This window comes from Salvelinus sp. IW2-2015, linkage group LG19 (genome assembly GCF_002910315.2).
Source record: "Salvelinus sp. IW2-2015 linkage group LG19, ASM291031v2, whole genome shotgun sequence".
Lineage (NCBI taxonomy): Eukaryota > Metazoa > Chordata > Actinopteri > Salmoniformes > Salmonidae > Salvelinus > Salvelinus sp. IW2-2015.
The window spans coordinates 21,046,485-21,072,997 of NC_036859.1; the positions used below are offsets into that span (position 1 = coordinate 21,046,485).

Here is a 26,513-nt window from a genome sequence, read left to right on the forward strand (position 1 = left end):
ATTTTTTTCAAATATCTTGGTGTAGCTGTATGTTGCTCCATTTCCATTTTTTAAGTAAACAAAGTATTTGTAATAACAGAAATGACTTGTAACACACAAAACTCATAATAAAATATATTTATTTTAACATTACAAATCATTTCTGTCCTGTTTCATAATGGACCTCAATAGATTTAAAAGGTGCATAGGCTACAACTACAGTACATACTTACATAATTCCACATAATGTACACAATACATTTTTKGGGGGAAATTACACAATTATTTAAATAAAATTTCAAACATTTTACCCAGGTGAAAGGAAATAAAGCTGCCCGGTCTTCATACCTATATTGCTTCTTATATAACAATTGCTATATCGTTTCAATATTTGCAGTTATTAAGCAAAATAAAGGCCTCTTAAATAGAAATTGTTGGCAGTGGTGGAACTTAGAACAATGTGTGCAAATAAATTGTGGAATCAAAGTATATACATACTTGCACAAAAAACACTATACAATTTCTTCAATATGCACATTTGACATTAACCAATTACGGTGTATTATACCATAACAATTTACCTTCGGTACATATTGTTTTGTGACAAAATCTGAGTGCAAAAAGCTCCTGAAGATACACCTACAATAATAATGTATAGGTTCAGGACCTTAATTTGATCAGCCTGTTGTAGGAGAACTTTGTAGTGTATTTGAGGTTAAAAAGGCTTCTGAAGTTTGTCATTTCAAACTAGATTTTTCCTTTTGAAAAATGTATCAACCCCTACAAAAATGTCCATTAATAATAATCTACAGGATTATTTTCCTGCTATAGGAGACTGGCTCAAATTAAGATCCAAATCTGTAGTTAACCATTCAACTGATCACATGATAATACTTTCAATATGTAACAGTTTGTCTTAAAAATATGTAACTGCTTCATATAACAAACAAAAAAAGGCTATTCCTTATGGCTATTCAAAAGGCTATTTTTCTTTCTGCCTGCTGTGGAATCGCTCTAGTAGTGCTCGAAGGACATTCCCAGGAATCATTTGGTGTCTGTCAATGAGTGCTTGAACTGCTTGTTTGGTCTGAAAATCAGAAAGAAAGATGAGGAAAATTCACTCTGACCCCATCCTTCCCGATCATTTGACTTTTGTGTGCTCTACATTTCAGACAGTAAGTAGCCATTGAATTACAGAAATGTGCCACAGTTGCATAATGTCTTACCTTTTCAGCTAACTCTGCTGCACTAATGTTAGGGTCATATGGGATGGGGTCACCTAAGTATGTACGAAACTTCACAGGAAAACCCCCATAGACAGGGGCCATCGGCACGCGGAATTTTTCATACGACCATCTGAAAAAGCCTGAGAAATATAACATTTTCAAGATCATTTATGCTCTTCTGTGAAGTTAAAAAATGTTTTGTCACACTGCAATTAAAATGAATAGTTAAGCATACTTAACCCGCCGAGAGATCGGAATCCTTCCCTGACGTTTTGAGTAAACATTGGAATTATTGGCTAAAAAAATGTAAAGACAATAAACATGTAAGAGGACTTCAGATAAAGTGATGATTCTGTGTAAGAGGAAAGTGACATGCACTGTCTGTCTCCAAATGAGACCCTATTACCTATAGGGCACCAGACCGCCATAGAGCTCTGGTTATAAGTAGTCCACTGCATAGGGAATAGGGTGCCATTTGGGAACAAAGACAGAAGGAGACTAAAAACAATATGTACCACTTTGGAATCGATAGCCACTTGTGCGAAGCCCTTCCTCTTCCCCCAGAGCAGTGGATAGGTCTCGTCACTGAGGAGCGCCTCCCTCACGCCTCCAGGTGAGATGCCCAGGAGGTGGCCACTTTTCAGTGCCTTCACACACTCTTCCTGGGGCCCATGGATCACACTAAACACCTCCAACAGCAGCTTGAACCCTACAGAGAAGAATACCAGGTCAGMTTTTAGTGCCCAATTCTGCTTTTTTCCCCACTATTCAGATATCAGATATTTCCCATCAGATCTCTGATTGGTCAAAAGACCAATTACTGGGAAAAAACAGGAGAATTGGGCTGCCTGTGTAGACGCAGCCTTAGTATCTCATGTAGTAAGAATGGACTAAGGCAGCTGTAGGCTATATACTGTACACTTAATTGTCCAACTACATACAGAGGGCACATACACTGAATAAAACATCTCCACCTTTATAATTAGATACTGGGAAATGAATCTGTGAAGATCTTACCTGGAACTTTGAACAGAAAGTGATCAGCGACTGAGTGAACAATCCGTCCCTTCTGAATGATAACATTTGCCAGAAGGTAATAATAGTCGATGGGAATAGCCCCATGATAATAGACTATAAGAGCTGCTCCTTCATCTGGAATCTTCTCCATACCATGGATTTCATATCCTGTCAAAAAAGGGAATATGGTAGCATCCACATTAAATGTAGWAGCGTTTAGAAAGATATTATATTCTTATTTACAATAGAAGTGACTCCAAAATGGCACATTACATTATTTACCATTAGGCACAAAATAATCTGAAACACAACCAAAACAAACAAATGCTTCCAACAATTTTGTAGAGTCACAAGCTTGATGTAATCATTGCAAGTTAGGAATATGGGACCAAATACTAAACTACTTCAATAGACACATAAGTGAATTTGTCATAATATTTTTGCCCCCCTACGTACAAAACAAGTGCTGTAATTTCTAAACATTTCACCCGATTTGGATAAAAATACCCTCAAATTAAAGCTGACAGTCTGCACTTTACCCTCATAGTCATTGTATAATTTCCAATCCAAAGTGCTGGAGTACAGAGCCAAAACAAAACAGGTAACTGTCCCAATACTTGGAGCTCACTGTAAATATGGACCCATGACTGATTGAGAGGCAGGTGAGACTACAGAGGTGTGAGAATACAGAGATGAGGAAAAAGAGTACAACTCTATACTTCTCTATTCCTAAACTCTGCAACACATCCATCATTGCTTACATAGTGGCACTGCGGCACCTAGAGGCCCCGCCTGACAACCTTAGCCTCCCTCCCGGGCAGATCTGCGACTCATGTTTAAGCTTCAAAGATGACAACATCTGTCATCATTAGCGGTGCAGGGGATGTAAATACCTTACCCTCAAATTAAAACTGACAGTCTGGACTTTAACCTCAGTCATTGTATCATTTAAAATCCAAAGTGCTGGAGTACAGAGCTAAAACAACAACAAAATTGTCACTGTCCCAACACTTTTGGAGCTCACTGTATATGTATATATATAAATACCGTGCCATATGAACCCGTGGCCATCCCACAACGTTGCCAGAGTTTTCCTAGCACCATCCCACAGGTTGTTGGAGTAGGCCTCCCTGAGCTGGTTCTTGTGTTTGTACACATGGAGGAAGAGTATGGAGAGGTAGAGGAGGATCACAATGAGGAAGGGCAGGATGAAAACAACAACCAGAGGTGTGAAAACCCAGGCCAGGTACTCCAGATAGCTCAGATAGTCTTCCAGGGGTCCTAGTCCTGACCATTCCTCAAATGCGTGGAAGATGCAGGCCACAAACTCCGCTCCATCTCTGAACATGCAGGACTCGTTCCCATTTGACATACTGCCACACAGTTAGCCTCTCCCAAAGGAAGCCAAGTCGAATAAGGATACCATCTGCCAATGGGCAGGCCTGGAGTACAGAATAGAGAGAAGAGGGCTAATAAGGTGATATTTCAGTACAGTTTAATACATTCATATTACTATTTGTTCTGCAAAGACAGAGAGCAAACATTGTTTAAGTGGGAATCGGATAGAAAAACAACTTTGCCATACAGTATCTATGAAAACTCAAGTATAAATGTTTTACACACCATGCTGATTCTCAAATAAACAAATCTGCATGCATTTATAAACTGAGCCATCAAGTTAGCTAGATGAAGTGCAGCTACTTTAGAAGCAACACAAATTGCAAGTAATCAAATGGTTGCATTTGTATCATCACTGAATGAAAATGTACATTTTTTAGGCGGCAGGTAGCCTAGCGGCTAGAGATTTGGGACAGTAACTGAAATGTTGCTGAAGGTGAAAAATCTTCTGTGTGCTCTTGAGCAAGGCACTTAACCCTCATTTGCTCCAGGGGCGCCTTAATACTATGGCTGACCATGTAACATAACACATTTCACTGCAACTATTTAAAAAAAAAAACATTTTTACATTTTAGTCATTTAGCACTTATCCAGGATGACTTACAGTTACAACATTTTGTAGATATTTCACAAACCTTTTTTCTTCCAGTGTAAATAGTACTGAGGACAGATCATACCAGGCTCACATGAAACACCTGAAAGACAAAAGTAAAAGGGCAAGCCGTTCACACAATCAGAGACGGAAGAGGAAGCAAGACATCCCACTCCCACATTTTTTCTATCTAGACCAAAGGCCAGCAGATGGTGATATTGAGACGTTTCATCTTACCGTCCAAAGGGAATCCATGCAGCCGGCTATAAGTGGACCGGTTCGTACATAAAACATTCTCGATTCGGGCTGCAAAAGCGTACATTTCCTCCTTAACTGGATTTAATGGCGAGTAGGCGGGGGGGGGGACTGGGAAAATATGCGTACTTTCTGTATGAAACACCTTTTTCAACACCATGCACCATGGTGGCTAATGCTACTTCCTGACATTAGGCACAGCGTTCAGACCAGGGGAGTACAACTTCCCCCTCTCATTAAGCCACAGAGGTTCATGGCTGACCGCGCAACTGCAGGCATTGTTAGCAGAAAACAGTATAGTGAATTGAAAAACTGCGATCTTCGTGGTCAATCTTCACATAAATAAGAAAATGTTTTGACCCAATCATGGTACCAATAATTGCTTCTAATAGAGCAGATGTACTTCCTGGAACTGATTATTAAAAATCTAAAACAGAACACAGAATAAGATAAGGATAATTGAGTTGCTAATGGCAGCCTGCAGTACCCAGGTGGCATTCAACTTGAGTTACTCGATGGGGGGTACTGAGCTTGCCTGCAATGTCACTTCCTGGAGTTGAACAAACTGCATATGTTGTCTACATGAGATGCCATCTTAAAGGTAGACTCAGTGGTTGTCACGAGCAGCACCGCAGATGAGCGAGATGCAAGACTTCGCTCTCACACAGTATGTGCACGGATTCACTTCACGCTGTTCACAGMATGGTAGCCAGAGCACCAAAACAGTGGAGAAATTGAGCCCCGAGCTTCAGCGTAGAGCCCAGCAAAAGGCATGACTTTTAAGCCCAAGCCCTACCCATGCACGCAAAGTTCAGACCCTACCCTAACCAGGCACGATTGCTTCTGCCAAATGTAAGGCCCTGACCGAAACCACAAATCAGAAATAAATTACTGTTAGTAAACCCATTACCTGCTACCCTCTGTCTGTCACTCGCTCCCTGCGCACAGCTCGCTCTGCATGCGCTCCGCTGGCGGCTCTGAGTCTGTGTGTATCCATAGCAACGGCTCCACTTGGGCTGCTCTGCTCAATGGAGAGACATGAGAGCACTTAGCTGTTAGCTACTTTGTCACTAAAATCTGACTTTTTTTCATAATCTCACCTGTTTTATATTAGATGAGGTTGAGGCACCATGTTATGATCTTAGTCAGATGACTGTAGTGCGCAGTAGAGCACAAGCAAATGGCTCAGCTTCAAAATGTTAGTGATAAATTTAGTGTTACCCGAGCCCGGCCCTAACTCGATGTGGAATGTCAGGGCCCGTTGGGCTCGGGTTGGGTAGCATAGCTCTATTTCAACACGCTTAGTTGTTGCGGAAACTGACCCACTATAATATTTACTTTCTGCATCTACGTCATATCGCTGAGTCTAACTTTTAACCGCCTTAATTTGGTTTCAAAGCGCTTGAGTCTTTCACAGAGGAATTAATGGTGTCACGTGATCATATAGTCATTTGTTCAGAGCCAGGGTAAAAAAAAAAAAGACTGCTGCAACCGGATTGGCTGAACGCGATAGGCCACATCCGGGACTAGCATTTAGCCCCTCTAGAATAGTGGTGAAAAATGGTGTTTCATAAAGAAAGTATGCATATTTTCTCTGTTTGTTTTCTGCCTTCTCGCTATTTAATGAAGTTAAGGAGGAAATCAACACCTTTGCAGCCTGAATGGTGAATGTTTTATGTATGGACCGGTCCACAGGGTATATGAGTGTATAGCCGGTTGCATGGATTCCCTTTGGACTGTAATAATAATAACGCACGGCTTCGGGCCACATCGATGCGAGCAGATCATTTTCGTAACGTTGTCAGCCAACCCTCTTATGAACTCATGCTGCCCCAGCTAGCAATGAGGAATCGACCCAGAAGCGGCCCTCTGGAACTGAATGAATCGGCCCGGAATCAGAATGAACGACTGTCCAGAATATGCTGAATATGAAGAAATTTTATGATATTCAATTGACATTGTAATGTGGTGATGTAAGTGTTATAATGTTCCTTAGCTGGTTATGTGATCACTTTGCAAGTACTACGGGCCGTTTCTGTCTACAGGAATTCAGCCGACATCAAATCATCAAATCAAATTTTATTAGTGCACATACACATGGTTAGCAGATGTTAATGCGGTGTAGCGAAATGCTTGTGCTTCTAGTTGACAATGCAGTAATAACCAACAAGTAATCTAACCTAACAATTCCACAACTACTACCTTATACACACAAGTGTAAAGGATAAAGAATATGTACATAAAGATATATGAATGAGTGATGGTACAGAACGGCATAGGCAAGATGCAGTAGATGGTATAGAGTACAGTATATACATATGAGATGAGTAATGTAGGGTATGTAAACATAAAGTGGCATAGTTTAAAGTGGCTAGTGATACATGTATTACATAAAGATGGCAAGATGCAGTAGATGATATAGAGTACAGTATATACATATGAGATGAGTAATGTAGGGTATGTAAACATTATATTAAGTGGCATTGTTTAAAGTGGCTAGTGGTACATTTTTACACAATTTCATCAATTCCCATTATTAAAGTGGCTGGAGTTGAGTCAGTATGTTGGCAGCGGCACTAAATGTTAGTGGTGGCTGTTTAACAGTCTGATGGCCTTGAGATAGAAGCTGTTTTTCAGTCTCTCGGTCCCTGCTTTGATGCACCTGTACTGACCTCGCCTTCTGGATGATAGCGGGGTGAACAGGCAGTGGCTTGGGTGCGTGTGTGTGCCTTGATGATCTTTATGGCCTTCCTGTGACATCGGGTGGTGTAGGTGTCCTGGAGGGCAGGTAGTTTGCCGCCGGTAATGCGTTGTGCAGACCTCACTACCCTCTGGAGAGCCTTACGGTTGTGGGCGGAGCAGTTGCCGTACCAGGCGGTGATACAGCCCGACAGGATGCTCTCGATTGTGCATCTGTAGAAATTTGTGAGTGCTTTTGGTGACAAGCTGAATTTCTTCAGCCTCCTGAGGTTGAAGAGGCGCTGCTGCGCCTTCTTCACACGCTGTCTGTGTGGGTGGACCAATTCAGTTTGTCCGTGATGTGTACACCGAGGAATTAAAACTTTCCACCTTCTCCACTACTGTCCCGTCGATGTGGATAGGGGGGTGCTCCCTCTGCTGTTTCCTGAAGTCCACAATCATCTCCTTTGTTTTGTTGACGTTGAGTGTGAGGTTATTTTCCTGACACCACACTCCGAGGGCCCTCACCTCCTCCCTGTAGGCCGTCTCGTCGTTGTTGGTAATCAAGCCTACCACTGTAGTGTCGTCCGCAAACTTGATGACATTGCCGGCATCTTACCAGAACCCTCCCCTAACTCAGACGACACTGGGTTAATTGTGCGTCGCCTTATGGGTCTCCCGGTCGCAGCCGGCACGGGTTCCGAACCAGCATCTGTAGCAAGCAGTTTGCACTGCGATGCAGTGTCTTAGACCGCTGCGCCAGTGTCTTAGACCGCTGCGCCAGTGTCTTAGACCGCTGCGCCACTCGGGAGGCTCCATCCAAAGTTTAAAATGCTTATCAATTGCCTTGCACAAAGTTTCCAAATACTACACAGGACTCTTAAAGAATTGAATTTAAATGTTAATTGTATTTTTTGATTACAGAAACAATTATAAAATATGGAAAAATAAATTAAATGTTAATTATATAAAGCAGCCCGTGTAATCATCTGCCAGAGAATAGCCCCAATCGGTCCGAGTCCCAAGTAATATATACATTTGAGCCAGATAACTCTCCAGAATCGGTCYGAGCTCAATCCCCGCATCCTTGCCATAAGTAATACTGCCAAAGGCGGCCCAGACTCGGGCCATATGACGTCAGCCGAGTCTGACTCTCAGCCAGAATCGGCCCAGATCCACTGTGCTAGCTGGGGCGTCCAAAACAACTACCCAGGATATTTGCATTGCCCCTCTCCTCTTTTACGCCGCTACTCTGTTATTATCTATGCATAGTCACTTTAATAACTCTACTTACATGTACATATCACCTCAATTACCTCGACTAACCAGTGCCCCCGCAAATTGACCCCATTACCGGTACCCCCTGTATATAATCTCGCTATTGTTATTTTACTGCTGCTCTATAACTACTTGTTACTTTTATTTCTTATTCGTATTTTTTAAAACTGCATTGTTGGTTAGGGGCTTGTAAGTAAGCATTTCACTGTAGTCTACACCTGTTGTATTCGGCGCATGTGACGAAAACGTTTGATTTGAATATGAAACGTCTCAATATCGCCATCTGCTGGCCTTTGTGCTAGCACATAGCAAAAAAAACGACCCCTGCACAACTATGGGGRAAAAAAAGACGGGGTTGGCTTAGATTGTTGACATGTAAACTATATTTAGTCTCCAAATGTTTATTGAAAACAAGCACATTTGCACAATAAGCACTTGTTGTATCTCAAATACATCGTTGGAGTTGTGGGTAGCTAGCTAGTGAATGTTTTGCCATATTAGCATTGACATGAAAACCTTAAAACAAGACATGGTATCAACAACAAGATAACACTTGCTGAAACGAGCCACTTACGATTCCCCACATGCCAGCTTCATTTCATTGTTACTAGCTATCTGACCACTCAGAATCTTAATAACGCACGGCTTCTGGGCCACATCGATGCGGGTGGATCATTTTCGTAACGTTGTCAGCCAAGAGCTCCGAAAAAAGTTTGGAAACTCGGGCCTCTTTCTAGAACTCCGACTTTCCGACMTGAAGATCACTGATGTCATGATTTGACCTCGTACTTTTCCGAGTTCCCATTTGTCTTGAAAGCACCATCAGCAGACAACCAGACCCAGCTGCTATCTACATTAGCAGGGCAGCTAGCTAGCTACTTCCTGAGACTAGCAATAATAAAATTACCTCAACTAGCCTTGACACTAGCAAACGCTAAGAACATCCACTGCATAGACACCAATACCAGTATTGCATAAACAATACAATRTTGTTATGAAATCATTACATACATTTTGATCCCTTTGGTAGGTCGAGGAGAGGAAGATTCCTGATCTTTTTTGTCCTGGTTTACCCGGTTCCTTATTCATGTGGCACAACCAGGAACGAATGTTATTGAAGCCAACACGTGTGTGTATCCGGGTGAACTTCGATAGCAGTGAAAGAGCCTTTCTCTATTTACATTTTCCGCTAACGTTATCTAGCTAACAAGTGTGAACATGATGATTGATCATGGAAAATGGAATGTGGTTGCCGACATTATTTTCAGCCAAAGGAGCTTGGCTGGAGATGATGGGACGATACACTGCTTGTGTTCGAGAGCTTTTGTACAGTAAGTGAGCTAGCTAGCTATATAGTTACTATACAAGTACAACACACAATGTAAACTGTGTTGCATTGTTTTCACTTTGATTGTGTCCTCTTTTTCTCCCGGTGTAGGGATCGTGAGTTGTACAGATCTGACCGTAAAGCCATCACTAACTTGGCCGAAGGTGGACTGCAAGGTAGGACATAACCAATGATGTAGTATCATTGGACATACCTAACCCTAGTCAAGTAAAGCTCAACGCCACGATGTACTTCACATCAACGGCGTTGATCAGACTAGTGTGACCGACTGGAGCTCAGACATCTCATACAAGTTTTGATCAAAAGTACGGATTTCGTCATCCAGTGAGTAGCCCGCAATTACACAGGTTATTGTCACATGTAATTGCGGGCTATGGTTACTGAAATCCATAGTTTTTGACAATCAATAGTTTTATGTGACGTGGAGCTCCAGTTTGCCCACACTAGTTGCAGGTTAACTCCGTTGTTCTGAAGTATGTCGTGGAGTTGTCGTACTTGGCTAACCTAACCACTCCCAATAATTGACATTGACATGAATGTTGCCAACCTTTTCACAAGCTTTTTTGAAACCTGAAAGTTGTCTAACTCAGCCTATTGTTGCACTCAGAGGCAGAGGATGAGCATGGAGAGGACCAGGCAGAAGATGAAGAGACTGAGGAGGAGGAGGATGAACCAATCGATGAAGAAGCCCAGCTTATGGCCAGAATGGGACTGCCTGTAGAGTTCATAAGTTCCTCTGCACAGAGGAAATCTGTAAGTAGTAGCAAGTAAACATTGCCTGTTTATCCTTCACCAGAGTCCACCTAAAAGAAAGAAGAGGTCATGATGCTCCGATTACTGATGTGCGGGTTGACTCATAACCCGCAGTCCCCACAGTTATATCCGAATATATCCGAAAACAATACCTCACGAGTGGCGCAGCAGTCTAAGGCCCCCCCCCCAAATTGCTCAGCAATGCTTGCAGTTAGCCACTGTCACTGATTCCTTCCAAACCACTCATTGTTGAATTTGCGATTTCCAACTTGTTGTATATTGTTTATGGCCGATGAGCACCGATACGTTTTATCTATAATTTCTCCATTATTTCTCTTCATATGACAAGGATGAAAAAGCATTTGCCAGTAGATTGTCGACTTCATGATGACTGCTAGCTAAGATTTTGAAAGTAAGATGTTGACATGATCAGTCCAATTAAAGCTACGGTAGATAACGTGATTTGACATTTTATCTGTGGCCAATGACCTTGAGCCTTCTTGGATGGGCACTTCTAATGTAACTCTTTGGCATCACCCAAGGGGCTTGAATTTTCTAGCGCTACACTTAGATTTGGCGGTGATGTGGTGTCCCCATGAATGACAGAACACTGAGCCAATCACGGCGTAACTAGAGAGCATTACCAACCCCTACGTTCCGTATATTTCGCTGGCTGCCCCACCACATAATCCACCGAGCTAGGCTGAAACACCTGCATTTTGGAGCTACCTTACTCAAGAAAGCAAAAAAAGAGACCAAGTTTGTATGCGGCTTTATTAACTCCATTTTATTTTTTTACATTGTTTGCAAACTGATATGTAATATGTATTCATTTCAAAACAACATGCGACACAGGCAACCCCCAAAAAATGTGGGCTCATAACGGGTCGCCACTGAAAAGGATACACCAAACGTAGGCTACATTTTGACTCGGAACAGGAGAAATATCATTTATTTCTTTCAACATCTTGAGAGAATGCTCATGCAGTTAGGGACCATCTGTAATGGTGCTATCTTTATCAGCATCATAGTATTTCAAACACTTAAAATAGGCTATGCATTCAAGCCAAACTGAAATCTTATCAGAAACATGTTTGGTCGTTTTCACAGCTTTAGTTATTGCGTTTTATCCGGGTCCCTAAATGTATTTGCGCCCCGAAAGAAAACAGATGACAGAGAGAACTTTTCTGATGTCAACTAGATTGAAGCATTCATTGTATCCATTTATTCTGGTGAGCAAGAGTTTATTCAAGTCTAAGGCAACATATAGTGACAGAAGAGAAGCAGCATGTATCTAATTATAGACAAGTTGACTAACACAGCTTACCAAAATGTCGGAAATTATAAGCAGAAGCATATCTAAATCAGGCAAAAACCAAAAAAATCCTGCACACACTGTCAAAAAAATCGTTCTACCATTTCTGACTGTAGCCTACAGTGCATGTTCTATATTTGTGGGTTAGGGTCACTTTATCACATAGTCCTATGCTCTCTCTCACCTAGTGTCTTTGTGTCTCTCCTGAAAGGCGAGAAAGTTGAGGAAGAATGCCAACCACTGGGAAGCAGCCCCTGAGAATCTGGATGAAGATGATCCACTCCAGTCGCAGAAGGATGATCCCAGTGTTGAAAGCACCAAGCCGGCGTTTGATTGGTTTGATCTCAGTGAGAGGCCAGAAGGAGAGACAGAGGCAGAACCTCAACCCTCCCAGGCCCAGGAGGGTTGGGAAGACTACTGGAGCCAGCAGGGAGAGGGGTTGTTGTGGCAGGGCTGGTTGGAGAAGCACCCTGAGACCTCCAGCTGTCCAGCCACAGCAGAGCCCCCCTGGGACTGCCCAGGCACTAAGGAGGCATGGGAGCAACACGCCAGCCACACCTTTCTCTACTACTGGGAGCAGTTCAACTACTGGGCAGCCCAGGGATGGACCATAGACTACTCAAGCAGTGCACCCATTGAAACAAAGCAGCCTGGACATGAGGGTGAAGCCGAAGGAGAGCCGACTCATTGTTGTGACCCAGGGGATTTAGAGTTTGAAGGAAGGCTGGAGCGGAGTGAGGCGGGCACTAGTGAAGTGGTCGATCTGATTGGGCAGATGAGCCTTCTGTCAGAGGGAGTTGGTCGGTGTGATTTGAGCAAACAACAAGTGGACCACGTCTGTGGAAATGATGAACCTTGTGATGGTGGTAATCGTAAAAGAACTGCCTCGTCAACTAAGTCCACTGAATTAAGAGGTGAGACCTTCCACCCGCCTACATACATGATATTTCTGTCTCAGTTCAGTAAACTATCCTATATCGTTGAAGAGACTGACACTGTTGATATAGCAGTGATTCCCACAGTTCTTGCGCTCAAATCTATTAAAAACTAAATAAATATTGTGTTTTGTTTTTTTTTCGTGGCAAAATGAAAACACCAGGCAGACCTCACTCTTTGGTCCTTTAGAAAAAATGTTAAATATTGTGTGCTTTAGCTTGGAAAGTAAATACATGTGACTCTGGATGACAACATAATGATGTCTGTTTCCAACATCAGGGCTGTTTTCCTAAGTAATTTAAATCAGCTTCGTGTTTTGTTTCCTTGCCACAATACTAATGAGTATCGCGATACTGGTATCGTCCCGGCACTACTAAAGCTGTCAGAGTAGCCTATTGCAACCATGCAGCCCAATTAAATGACACATTATTGCTATAGCCTACTCAGAATGGGTAGGCGATAGCAATATGTCCTACACACCTCCCTTTTAACATATATATTTTAGTCCTTGTAATTTTTTTTTCTTCTCCAAACTGGGTGACTGTCTGAATATTTTATACATCATACTATCAAAAGATGTGTTCCTTTGAATGAAAGGACCATGTGACACAGGTCCGTGCATTTTTAATGGTTCCTCTAGTCAGAGCGAGCAAAGAACCACTGCCTGAATCAACAGCTGTCTCCTCTCCTCTCTGTGACTTTGTAGACTGTGATGGATGCTCTGTAAAAATGGAACTTTCCATCTTGTCTGTGACTGATCCCACACAACACTGCTGTCATTTCTGTTTCATAGCATCTCGGTTTTTATCTGGCTTTGTAGCATTGTTTTACACCACATGCTGACTTTTCCTTCCCCGTTTTATCCTCTTGCTCAGAAAACATGCATGTAGAATGCAATGTTGTAGGAACAAATGGATGTACACTTTTTTCCCCCTTCAGATTCCAAACAGGACAGGTGTCACCAGAAAAACAACAACAGATCAAGTGAGAGAAGAGCATCTAATAATGATGATGATGATGATGATGATGATGAACCACCAGATGAAAGAGTCACAAAACTTAAGCGAAGGTAAACTACATGGCAATTTATCTAAATGTTCAGTATTTTACAGTATTGTCCTCTTCCTTCTGTTGGCATAGCAATATAGTACCAATAATAGTATAACTGGAAATCACTGTTTCAAGTGGCAAGAAAAAGTATGTGAACCCTTTGGAATTAGCTGGATTTATGCATAAATTGGTCATCAAATTTGATCTGATCTTCATCTAAGTCACAGCAATAGACAAACAGTGTGCTTAAAATACAAATTGTATTTCTCTTGTCTATATTGAATACATMATTTAAACAGTGTAGGTTGGAAAAAGTATGTGAAACCAAAGGCTAATGACTTCTCCAAAAGCTAATTGGAGTCAGCTAACCTGGAGTCCAATGAGTGAGACGAGATTGGAGATGTTGGTTAGAGCTGCCTTGCCCTATAAAAAACACTTACAAAATGTGAGTTTGCTATTCACAAGAAGCATTGCCTGATGTGAACCATGCCTCGAACCAAAGAGATCTCAGAAGACCTAAGATTAAGAATTGTTGACTTGATAAAGCTTGAAAGGCTTACAAAAAAATCTCTAAAAGCCTTGATGTTCATCAGTCCATGGTAAGACAAATTGTCTATAAATGGAGAAAGTTCAGCACTGTTGCTACTCTCCCTAGGAGTGGCCGTCCTGCAAAGATGACAGCGCAGAATGCTCAATGAGGTTAAGAAGAATCCTAGTGTCAGCTAAAGACTTACAGAAATCTCTGGAACATGCTAACATCTGTTGACGAGCCTACAATATGTAAAATAAGAATGGTGTTCATGGGAGGACACCACGGAAGAAGCCACTGCTGTCCAAAAAAAGCATTGCTGCACGTCTGAAGTTTTCAAAAGTGCACCTGGATGTTCCATAGCCCTACTGGCAAAATAGTGTGGACAGATGAAGCTACAGTGGAGTTGTTTGGAAAGAGAACACAACACTATGTATGGAGAGAGAAAAAAGGCACAGCACACCAACATCAAAACCTCATCCCAACTGTAAAGTATGGTGGAGGGAGCATCATGGTTTGGGGATACCTCAGGGCCTGGACAGCTTGCTATCATCGACAGGAAAATGAAATCCCAAGTTTATCAAGACATTTTGCAGGAGAATGTTAGGCTATATGTCCGCCAATTGAAGATCAACAGAAGTTGGGTGATGCAACAGGACAGCGACCCAAAAGACAGAAGTAAATCAACAACAGAATGATTAACAGAAGAAAATACGCCTTCTGGAGTGGCCCAGTCAGAGTCTTGACCTCAACCCGATTGAGATGCTGTGGCATGACCTCAAGAGAGCAGTTCACTCCAGACATCCCAATAATATTGCTGAACTGAAACAGTTTTGTAAAGAGTAATGGTCCAAAATTCCTCCTGACCGTTGTGCAGGTCTGATCCGCAACTACAGAAAACATTTGGTTGAGGTTATTGCTGCCAAAGGAGGGTCAACCAGTTATTAAATCCAAGGGTTCACATACTTTTCCCACCCTGCAAGGTGAATGTTTACAGTGTGTTCAATAAAGACATGAAAACGTATACTTGTTTGTGTGTTATTAGTTAAGTAAACTGTTTGTCTATTGTTGTGACCTAGATGAAGATCAGATCAAAATGTATGACCAATTTATGCAGAAATCCAGGTATTTCCAAAGGGTTCACATGCTGTTTCTTGCCACTGTATATGCTGACAGTGACTGACATATTTTTCATAGGGGATTGAATTGAACTACGATTCACCTTGTAAAGGCTTCCATTATTGTCTACGATTCACCTTGTAAAGGCTTTCATTATTGTCTATGATACAGTGCATGTAAAAGTGTCAGCCAGGGGAATGAATGGAAGTGCTTATCATCCGTATTTTCAATTTCACTTTGATCGAAGGAGATGTTCATGTCCAAGACACAGATTGATGCTTCTCCATGTTTCAATACCCAAGGTTTCTATAAATGGAATCTGTATGCATAAATCAGTAAACATCACGTGATGGCCCATTCCAACCCAAAGGCTGGTACAGGGGACTGATATGTGATTTAGCCTACACAATGCTTTGTGAGACTAACAATATTTTTCCACATTTCTTTTTTCTTGTCTATTGCATCTCATAAACGTTCTACTGTTGGCTATACATTCCCTTTGTAGTGTACTACTTTTGACCAGGGCCCTCCAGTCAAAAGTGTACACTATATAGGGAATATGGTACCAATTGAAATGCAGTCTTGTTCGATCATTGTGATGGTGTGTAAGGCTAATGCTGTGTATTGATCTATCTTCTACTGATATGTTGACCCAGTCATGAACTGGATGTGGAGGAGAACCCTCAGATGTCTGTGGATGAAGCCTGGGATAAACTGGGATTAAAGCGCAGCCACRACCCCATGTAAGTCAGCATTACTCCCTCAGACTTGGAACTACGTCCCAAATGGGAGCACGTCCCAAATGGGAGCCTATTCCCTATAAAGTGCACTACTTTTGACCCAGCCTGGTCAAAAAGTAGTGCACTATACAATAGGGTGACATTTTGAAAATAATCCAGGTATATGTACAAATGGTTGAGATTGATATTCTAAGAGGACAGTCTTTTTTTTTTAGGATTGAGAGCGTGCTGAAGTTTAAGCCCAGCCCCAGTCACCACCATGGAAGTAGGGCTGGGAGGAATAGGAAGCAACACGGAGGGAGGAAAGCAGCCGGCCACATCAACACGCACACCTTCTTTACTGAAGAGGGGGATAACACAGAGCCCAAGTTGACCAAGACCTTTCAAAAAGTAAAATTTGACAAATTATTTTCACAAACAGTACGATTACTATTGATTGCGATTCAAATAGAATCACCCTCGTTTTAGTACCGCACACCCACATTTCATAGCAGCTCCTGACTGGATTAGCAGGTGGGTGAGATGCCCTGTAGTTGACACTGGGGAGCCTTTTCAGAGAGGTCTACCTCATGTCTTACGCTGCCTCAGTCTCCACTGGCAGAGAGGAGAGAATGGGAGCACAGCCAATACTGCCATCCTCTCTCCCCTCCTGTCAGTGCTGGCCTCCTGACACACCACATTTCTTTCTGCATGCAGCTGCTTTTTTCAACCAACTGAATCTATTTACAATGAGCCGCCACACTGCACTGGTCCGAGGGTAGCCGCACTGTTTAAAGTTCATGGATCATCATTATTTGAGTCGGTCACATTTCATTGATAAGACTGTGCACATCACTGGCTGACCTTGAGGAGGACAGGAAGAGTGTGTTCAGCTGGTCGCTATGAACTCAAACATGCTTATTCAAACCATGGTAGAGAGGCTAGGAAATGCTACTATTCTGTTTGCTGACTGTGCGGGATTGTGTTATCCCAGAGAAATTGAAACTTGTCAAGGTACTGCACTTCAGAAAGGTAATGACTTAGTGTACCTACAGGTATAGTGGACATCCGTGTGTTTCTACTGTGTTGAGACATTATTAATGTGTCGCACTGTGAGAGGACTTAAACCAGTTAAATGCAGTGCTTTTCCATTGATCTTTGTCTTGAGCTCACTGAATTGATCTTCTGGGCAAGACTTGCAGTATTTACTGTCTGCAGCAAATGGCACCATCATCCAGCAGGCACAGTAGAAATGACTTGATCCCCGTTGAGGCCTACTTTAAAGAATGATTTTGTTGTGATGCTTCTGTTCATCTAGCGTTCATTGGTCATGCGTGTTTGTTGTATTCACTCACGTGCTGCTCTGTTTTCAGGTTCAGAGTTTCCTCCAGAGGGTTCAGAAAGACAACAGCACACACACAGCCGTCCCGGACATGTCAAAAGGCCAGTCACATGAGCACGGGGAGCATGCTGACAAGGAGAGCCCTGCTTGTCCACAGTCAGAGGGAAAAGAAGAGAGACTGGAGGAAGAGATGCAGGAGGAAGAGGAGAAGGAAGATAGTCCTCAACTCTGTTTGGAGTTGGACTGTACTGAGCAGCTCCCTCAACCCTCCCAGCAGAACATCTTCACCAGAATAGAGGAAGCAGAAGAGGAAGAAGAGATTCAATTCAGAAGAGAGGTGTACTCACTGGACATACCAGACTACTTAGTTCCCAATGCACTTGAACATAATAACACAGGTGGGTTTGCCTCAACAGCCGGTTTAGACCTTTTTCTAACCCAGGGCTTTTTCATGTCAGATCTATACTTGTTGGGGTGTATTTCTTGTTTGATTGTTGAAGTCTTGTACAATTTACTACTTTTGCGCTGCCTCTTTCCCAGAGTCTACTGGGAAGACTGGTAAGAAGAAGAAGAAGAAGACAAAGAAAAGGAGAAAATGTGGAGTGATGCCAGCTGAGATTGCAGCGGAGCCCGAGCTGGCTAAGTACTGGGCCCAGCGCTACCGTCTCTTCTCCAGGTACGATGAGGGCATCAAGCTGGACCACGGTGAGTCCCGGAGCAAACACACACTTAAGAAAACACAACCAATTTCTTCATACAGGCTCCAGCAGAAAGGGTTAATCATATGGAGGAACTACCTGACCTCCATATTGTTGTTAATATTCCTCTAGTTTGAGAATAACTATTCTCCTATTGTAGTCTCCCAACCACATCTATTAATGCAGCCCAAACAGAGGGTCAAATGTGATTCAGGAATGCACTTTATTCTGAAAAGAAAAGGATTTTCTCAAGGTGACTGAATGTTAAGTATTTTTCTCTGGTTGAGAAACGAATGGCTGTATGTCCAAGGTAAAAGCTACAGTTTTGCTGCTCCTGAAGTCTAACATCGTGTTGTCAAGAGGGGAAGAGAGTCAGGGATGTTGAGATGTGGTGGTGGGGATGAAGAGGGCACATGGATGAGCTGGCAGGCAGGGCCCACCTCGGTCTGTCTTTAGGGAGAAGTGCTGATGCCAGTGAAGCATACCTCACCCTCCTGCCTCACATGACACCAGCAGGCTTCCTCCCTGTCTCCCAGCAGAGCAACTCTACTCTCGCTCTCTCTCGCTTCCTCGTTCCCTGCTCGTGCACATGTCCTCTCATTTAAGTGCACCAGACTATGACTCTGCACTGATAAGAGACTAATGATTGGCACTCTGTATGCAGATTAGGTTCATTTAAGTAGAAGGATTAGTTTTCCATTTCCAACACAAAGTGTAGATACTGTAGCGGAAACAGAAGCAACCTTGTACTCTGGAAGCACAAATATTCATACTGTTAGTGCTCAGTTAAAGCTTTTTTTTCCACCTCCAAATGGATCCTTCTTGAGTTAGCATTTTAAACATTGATTTTAACATTAGTTCAAAACGTCAATTGGTTCTCCAACCTTTTTCTGGCAAAGAGTTTATCTGTTATCAGAGGGCCAATCTCGTCCTGCCGAATCTCTCCCTATTCTCCAAAGTATTATGACTAATATGTTCCCCTCGCACCAATCAGAGATCTTTCACAGTGCATTCTGAATTCTGTTTGAAAACGAGATCAGAGCCTTCGTAACTACTCACTTATTCATGTCAACAGAGGAGAGCCAGGATACATACCACAGCATGGCTGAAACTCACTCCAGATTATTTACACCTTGTCCTATCAGATTCATATGGTGTCTATTGCTCAATTAGATACAGGAGGAAAGCCAGAGAAAGTCTCTATACAGCCTCGTGTAGCAGTGCCTGGCTGATGAGAGAGAGCAGAGTGTGAGGGGTAATCTAGTATTTTGGGACTGAAGTCATATAGGTAATAAAAACTCTAACATAGTGTTAGAGGTTTCCTTCAGGAACAGCAATCTGTTTTGCGAATCCACTGCAAACTGAAAGGAATATCTCCTATCTCAGCGAACATTAGGAAAACAAATAAAATGTATCTATTTACGGATCCTCCCTTGAGCTCAATTGGAAAGTCCATCCATGTTTCTTTGTGAAACACCCTCTCCTCAGCCACTTTTCTCAGAATGGAGGGAGGGATGAGTACTGTAATGAGAGTGAGGAAGGTGAAGCGTTACACGAGAAGAGTGCACTCCCAGCATTGTTTGCCTTAGCAGGTGTTTATTCTCTGAGGAGGCTGTGAAAACAAGCAACTGAAAAGAAACCGGCGATGGCTGCTCGAGAATAAAGGCAGATGGTCTAGGTGAGGAGACAGGAGGACGTGGTTGGTCTATGAAGCATCCCAGTCTCAAATATTCCTCAATATCCACAGCATACTTATTCAATACTTTTTGGGTTGTCTTGTATGGTATATTCAGGCTATTCTCAATTTAATTGAAAGTACACACACCTACTTTATATTCCAGCARGCCTAATATTTGTCATTTGCCTGCAGTAAAATGTTGTGAATGACAGCTGTTTTAAAATGTAACCATCTAATAGTGTTTTGGTTATTTTGGGGAAGTTGCAAATGGAACTAGCATGACTTATGAGCCCACAAAATCAATCAATTAGATGATATCATATTTCTGTACAAATTTGATAAATCAATAATGAATCAAAATATTTGGCTTGAATATCAGATTGGTATTGTTTGAACAAAAYCATTTTACAGTTGACTGACCTCTGGTGGCTATGCTTTGCATTGGGGAACACCCAAAATCTGATAAATTCAATTATGATTTCTTAAAATATGAATCAATAAATAAAACAATTCTACACTGCATATATATTTTTCATTTTAACATAGTAAAATGAGACAATATTAATTGCATCTTTGTATTCAGTTTGTTAAAGCCTTTCACTCTGTCCATTTGTCTGTCTGTACAGAGGGCTGGTTCTCTGTTACCCCAGAGAAGATAGCAGAGCACATTGCCCTGAGGGTCCAGGAGAGTTTCCACTCTGAACTCATCATAGACGCCTTCTGTGGAGTGGGAGGCAACGCCATCCAGTTTGCCCTCACTGGGAAGAGGGGTATAGTAGCATCATATTTGAGCCAGGCTTCAGAGGCTCCTTTGCTTTAATATCTTATTAACTTTAGATATTTTTGGTTACTGTATCTGTATTTGCCTTTATAAATAGGGCAACAGTATTCCTGACCCTGTGACGTGACCAGGAAAACCTCTGGGGCCCATATTATATCCTATAGGTTAACAGTTATGATGTGTCATATTGTCTTTAGTGGTTCTCCCTGTGTGTCTGACTCAGTCTGCGTGTCTTTCCATATATAGTGCAGTTATGAGCCCTGGTCAAAAGTAGTGCACTACATAGGGATTAGGGCTCTGGTCAAAAGTAGTGCACTACATAGGGAATACGGTGCCATTTGGGATGCAGCCTGGCCGTCTATGTCCCTTCCTCCAGACATTTAAACAGACTATAGGAGCATGTTGTCCTGAGTGGTACTCCTGTGTGTCTGACTCTGTCCTCCATGTCCCTTCCTCCAGACATTTAAACAGAATAGAGCATGTTGTCCTGTGGTACTCCCTGTGTATCTGACTCTGTCCTCCATGTCCCTTCCTCCAGACATTTAAACAATATAGAGCATGTTGTCCTGAGTGGTACTCCCTGTGTGTCTGACTCTGTCCTCCATGTCCCTTCCTCCAGACATTTAAACAGATATAGAGCATGTTGTCCTGAGTGGTACTCCCTGTGTTCTGACTCTGTCCTCCATGTCCCTTCCTCCAGACATTTAAACAGATATAGAGCATGTTGTCCTGAGTGGTACTCCCTGTGTGTCTACTTGTCCTCCCTTCCTCAAGACATTAAACAGATATAGAGCATGTTGTCCTGAGTGGTACTCCCTGTGTGTCTGACTCTGTCCTCTTGTCCCTTCCTCCAGACATTTAAACAGATATAGAGCATGTTGTCCTGAGTGGTACTCCCTGTGTGTCTGACTCTGTCCTCCATGTCCCTGCCCCCATGCAGTGCTAGCCATTGACATCGACCCGGTGCGTCTGGCCCTGGCACAGCACAACGCCCAGGTCTACAAGGTGGCAGAGCGCATCGACTTTGTGCAGGGAGACTTCCTGCAGCTGGCACCTCGTCTGCGGGCAGACGTGGTGTTCCTCAGCCCCCCCTGGGGCGGCCCAGACTACCTCAGCGCAGACGTCTTCGATATCAAGACCATGATGTCGCCAAATGGATATCCTTTATTTCTCACAATGAAGCTGCTCTCAGGCTATTAGTCAGGCAACAGGCCAGACTCTGAGACGGGCCAGGACAGAGGCACACGCAGATAGAGGCAGAGTGACAAGGCCAGCAGTTTGTTAGCTAGCTAAGGGGGAATGTGAAGACAGGATTTGTGGATGTAATGAGAAAAAAAGGAACCCGCACACTGCTCTTGACAGTATCACTGCTCTTTAATAAGCTTTACATATCAGCCTCACGTTCTGACGAGGGCCGTGAGGCCGATACGTGAAGCTTATTAAAGAGCAGTGATACTATCAAGAGTAGTGTGCGGGTTCCTTCTATTTTCTCATTTTATTTAACTGTTACCAAAAAAGATAGCTCAGATGTGCTAGTGCCTTTTGAGGAACTWTGAATGTACAGTTAGTTTTGTTTGTGGGTTGGTCTTTTCTTGCCAATCTGAGTTTCTTTTAATATTCCACTAGTATTTACACGCATTGTAGCGTTCTATTATGTTGTCGAAGAGTTGAACACGGTTTTCCTTAACTCTTAATACTTTTGACATTTTCAGGTTGTCCAAAATAATATCTGATAATATTGTGTACTTCCTCCCACGAAATGCAGACATGGATCAGGTAGGTTATATGGACAAGTGGAGGAGTATTGGTGGTTTGCAACTCATATTTGGATGTTGAGTCTTCGTGCATGCTAGTCATGCTTGGCTCATTTTCTACCATTGATTCGAGATCTATTTCTATTTGTTGATATTTCAGTGTAAATTAGATTACAGCAGTACAGTCTGAAGGCCTATAGAAGTGTGATGTTTCTGCAGGGCTCCTTATATGGAAGAGGATAAAAGCTGCATCCCAATTCACCACCCTTATCCCAAAGTGTGTACTTGCACATTCCTCATCATTGGATTGGTATAAGGGTTGGCAAGAGGGAGTTGCCACCATTTGATAAATCCATGCAAGAAAATGTGCAAGTGCACACTTCAGGAAAAGTTAGGACATAGCCGTAGTCAGAGCTGATGATGCCAGGCGCCCGGCTGAGCATGTTTTGGGGAATGCCCATACTTCTCCTTTATTTACTTGGTTGCCCATCTCTGTGCTATCCCGTGGCCTGGGGCTGTAAGTGTTCTCACTGTCAGATCAAAGGCTCCCAGAGCTGGGAAAGGCTACATTGGCCTCATGATTTCATTATGCCTTCATGCATGTTATCAGCAGTCTAACAAAGCAGGCTGTCACCTATTTGGTAACCTATTGACCTACTTATTTAGCAGTGGTAGATCTAACTATTTTGAGTGCATGTCTACTACTACTTGCTACTATAAAGCTAAGTCCATGGTAGCTGTTATCAGAAGATAAGTATAATGAGCTTAGAAGAAGCACACTCCACTCCGTATTTATTTGGTCAGTGAAGCTAAAATATTTAAAATTTGGCTATATACCCCAGGATTTTGGATTGTTTCATATGAGGCGACAGTACAGAATGTCACCTTTTTATTTGAGGGTATTTTTATACATCTGTTTTACCTGTATCTAGTCCCYATTTGAAGAAGTCATAAGTATTTGGCCAAATTCACTTAGTGTATTAAAGTAGTCAAACGTTTAGTATTTGGTCCCATAGTCCTTGTACACAATGACAACATAACCTGTCACTACAGACTTGTTGGATGCGTTCACAGCTTGTTTTGGCCAATAGGAACTGAATGGTGAATAATGTAGTCACTTTTATTTTAAGCAAGAATAGAAGATGTTTCTGAACACTTCTACATTAATGTTGATGCTACCATGGTTATGGATAATCATGCATTAATTGTGAATGATGAATGAGAAAGTTTGAGGCAGAAAGATGTAAAAAAGAAAAGTAGCTTCACTGTCCAAATAAAGAGGAGTGTATTGACCCAAGCCACCCAGTTGATCAATTGGTACCATTTGCGTATTGGCTAATTGCACTAGGCCCCCATTTATTTTCTGAGTTAGTGAGTATTGTTATTTTTCTGTTTCATTCTCTAGAGGGSTTTGATTGTGGGGGTTCTGACTAAGGTTAGTTAAATAAAAATATTTAGGTCAGTCTGGCCTTTACTGTCAGAACACCGTGGTTTAGCAAACAGGGCAGAGTTTAAACAGGCACCCCAATTCTGATCTTTTTTMCACTAATTGGTCTTTTGACCAATCACATCAGGCCTTTTTCAGAGCTGATCTGATTGGTCAAAAGACCAATTAGTGAAAAGATAAATCATTATTGCCTCTGAAGACAGCCTCTGTAAATAATAACTGGCCAGCTTTGTAGGTGTACAAATCTATTACATTACTTTTAATTTAACTTTTAATTTAAATATACTTTCCATTATAAATCAAGGTGCTGATTTTTTTTGTCTATAATAAATGTTCATGTCAATGACTCGGACTTGTAATTAGTATAGTAACAATGTTTTATTTTTATGGTTGGGTTCCAGATCGCCTCTCTTGCTGGGCCTGGTGGGAGAGTAGAGGTGGAACAGAACTTTCTCAACAACAAGTTAAAGACAATAACTGCATATTTTGGCAATTTGATTAAATCAGATGGCTAGTTTTATTTCACCTAATGCTAAACCTGATCTCAGTTTGAGGTCAGTTTTTTTTTTTGTGCATGATGATGTGTAGACGTACCATCTGTTGTTTTGTGTTAGTCTGCCCATGTGGTTATACACGTTTTACTGCTTTGATTTTTCAAAAAACACATTTTCTTGCATCTATTTTTGTATTAAAGCTAACCATGCCATTTTACATTGCCTGGTTCTCAACATTGTCTTTTTCTTTGTGGAAATACATTCAAATGTTATCTACACACTAGATATGCGTAGATAGATGGGCATCAGAGTATAGCCAGCCAGCACAGAGTGGTGCTTGGGTCCACAGATAGGGCTCGCTCTCTGTGAGCTCAGAACCCACTACCCCCCCCCAGCACAGCAGTGACCACACAAACGCAACCAGACCTGCTGTCATTCTGTGGCCTGGCCAACAGTTGAGCCGATGTGTTGATACCCTAGTAGCTCCCTCTGTCACACTGACACCCAAGCCTGGGCCTGCCTACTGAAGGAGATATCTGGATGCATATCTAAGCGGACAATCAAAATGTTTGGGGCGGCTATTCCTAAACTGGTGTATTTACATTTTCAAACAGTCCATTTAGATTTTCCTATGGGGCTATACATTTGGGTGATGTTTTTTCTCGCCTGAGTAGCCTCGTTTCACTGCCAAAAATCTATTTAAACCATATAGTGTTCAGCGAAATAACATCAAATACAGGTAGCCTAGTCAAATAATTAACATCCAATCACATTAACAGTAACTCTCTCGCGGGAATTCCACTAATGGTCCGTATGTAGCCAAACATAGCTGCTGCTCATTCCGTTTGCTGAAAATTGATAAATGGTATAAAAAAAAAAAGATAAGGCCCATAGACCAGCTCTACTGGTAGTACTGCTACTACCAGCAGTACTACACCTGCAGATGACATAAGTTGTTCTGTTTCCACGAGCACATCCAATGCTAGCATCAAAAATTCTACATTTGTTGCTAGCCCAGGGTTAGCAGTTGTTATTCTTCATTAACACAAACTCCAAAACAAATCAGGGGCAGAAAATAGGTTAATTTGAGAAGGACAAATCATAGATGTTATGCTGGGAGGTAGATGGTCAGTCCTCAGCTTTTCTCCACCGAACAAAGTAACAGGATGCCACTTATAACCCCCCCACCCTAGCCTGGGGTTGACCAATCAGAAATCCTTGCAGTACAACTGGGTCAATGGCCAAATAACAAGTATCCTGCTCCCGACACAATGTACTGAACGTAGCACAAGAATGACTTTCCACAGATTCTAAACAGATGTTGAACTGAAACCCAACTCCTATTTACAATTCCCTATTAGTACTGTAGTTTTTAGTCCTCTCATCCTCTGCGTTGTGTGTTTATCTTCAAAATATTCTTATACCAGCTAGCATGGACACTGACATTTGTGAATCTGATGCAGCCGAAGAGCTACTGCCCCCTTACCCGGGAAAGGACCGAACAGACAGGGACGTTGTACCATCGAAGAGTCGCAAATATGATGAGAACTACATTGATTTTGGGATCACTTATATTGGGAGTAGTGCCTTTCCTCAGCCATGGTGTGTTATATGTGCAGAAGTACTATCTCACAACTTAATGAAACCTTCACTCTTGTGCAGACATTTAGAWACAAAAAGATGCCAATTTGAAAAATAAGCCACAGGAGTTTTTTGAGCGAGAATTAAGACGACTTTTGAGTAGTAAGACATGTATAAAAGCAACAGATACCATTAATAAGAAGGGGCTCGAAGCGTCTTATATGGTGAGCTACCGAGTGGCTAGGACAGGCAAGTCCCATACTATAGTGAAGGACTTMATTCTTCCTGCTGCCACGGATATAGCTGGGACAATGCTGGGGGAAAAGGCCCAAAAAACTACAGACAATGCCTTCATCAAACAACACTGCTTCACGACGCATCAGTGACATGGCTGCTTCGCATACAAGCCAGTGAATCAGTTACAGCTGGATGTGTCAGACGTGGCAGGCCTGGCACAGCTCCTGGTATATGTCTGTTACATTTATGTGGGGTCAATTAAGGAACACATCCTCTTCTACAAACCACTGGAAACCAGGACAACAGGA

The 26,513-nt window shown here is 42.3% G+C and overlaps 2 protein-coding genes across 5 annotated transcripts; one reads left to right on the top strand and one right to left on the bottom strand.

Moving 5' to 3' along the window:
* Positions 1 to 385: 385 nt before the first annotated feature.
* LOC111979150 (DGAT1/2-independent enzyme synthesizing storage lipids) lies at positions 386 to 9,518 on the bottom strand. 3 transcript variants are annotated; one of them, XM_024009482.2, is made up of 8 exons: positions 9,436 to 9,518; positions 4,256 to 4,315; positions 3,270 to 3,664; positions 2,223 to 2,390; positions 1,721 to 1,914; positions 1,441 to 1,501; positions 1,206 to 1,345; positions 386 to 1,066 (listed from the first exon to the last, which is right to left on the bottom strand). In XM_024009482.2, the coding sequence occupies exons 3-8, from the start codon at positions 3,592 to 3,594 to the stop codon at positions 962 to 964; spliced, it is 993 nt and encodes a 330-aa protein (XP_023865250.1). In that variant the 5' UTR covers positions 3,595 to 3,664; positions 4,256 to 4,315; positions 9,436 to 9,518; the 3' UTR covers positions 386 to 961. The 3 variants fall into 3 exon arrangements, with proteins under 3 accessions (XP_023865250.1, XP_023865251.1, XP_023865252.1); XM_024009483.2 differs by lacking the exon at positions 9,436 to 9,518 and adding an exon at positions 8,999 to 9,076; XM_024009484.2 differs by lacking the exon at positions 9,436 to 9,518 and adding an exon at positions 4,450 to 4,483.
* Positions 6,252 to 24,496, top strand: tgs1 (trimethylguanosine synthase 1). 2 transcript variants are annotated; one of them, XM_024009481.2, is made up of 13 exons: positions 6,252 to 6,440; positions 9,863 to 9,927; positions 10,380 to 10,525; positions 12,052 to 12,754; positions 13,716 to 13,845; positions 16,131 to 16,217; positions 16,430 to 16,604; positions 17,567 to 17,933; positions 18,076 to 18,240; positions 20,538 to 20,681; positions 21,633 to 21,849; positions 22,390 to 22,468; positions 24,295 to 24,496. In XM_024009481.2, coding segments are annotated over exons 1-13 (2,394 nt in total). In that variant the 5' UTR covers positions 6,252 to 6,438; the 3' UTR covers positions 24,409 to 24,496. The 2 variants fall into 2 exon arrangements, with proteins under 2 accessions (XP_023865249.1, XP_023865247.1); XM_024009479.2 differs by lacking the exon at positions 6,252 to 6,440 and adding an exon at positions 9,539 to 9,755.
* The last annotated feature ends 2,017 nt before the right edge of the window (positions 24,497 to 26,513 follow it).

Coding starts and splice junctions, on each gene's coding strand:
- LOC111979150 (XM_024009482.2), bottom strand. CDS start 3,594: ATGTCAAATGGGAACGAGTCCTGCATGTTCAGAGATGGAGCGGAGTTT. Junction 2,391..3,269: donor CCACGGGTTCATATGGCACG/GTATTTATATAT, acceptor CTTTTTTGACAG/GATATGAAATCCATGGTATG. Junction 1,915..2,222: donor CTTTCTGTTCAAAGTTCCAG/GTAAGATCTTCA, acceptor TCTTCTCTGTAG/GGTTCAAGCTGCTGTTGGAG.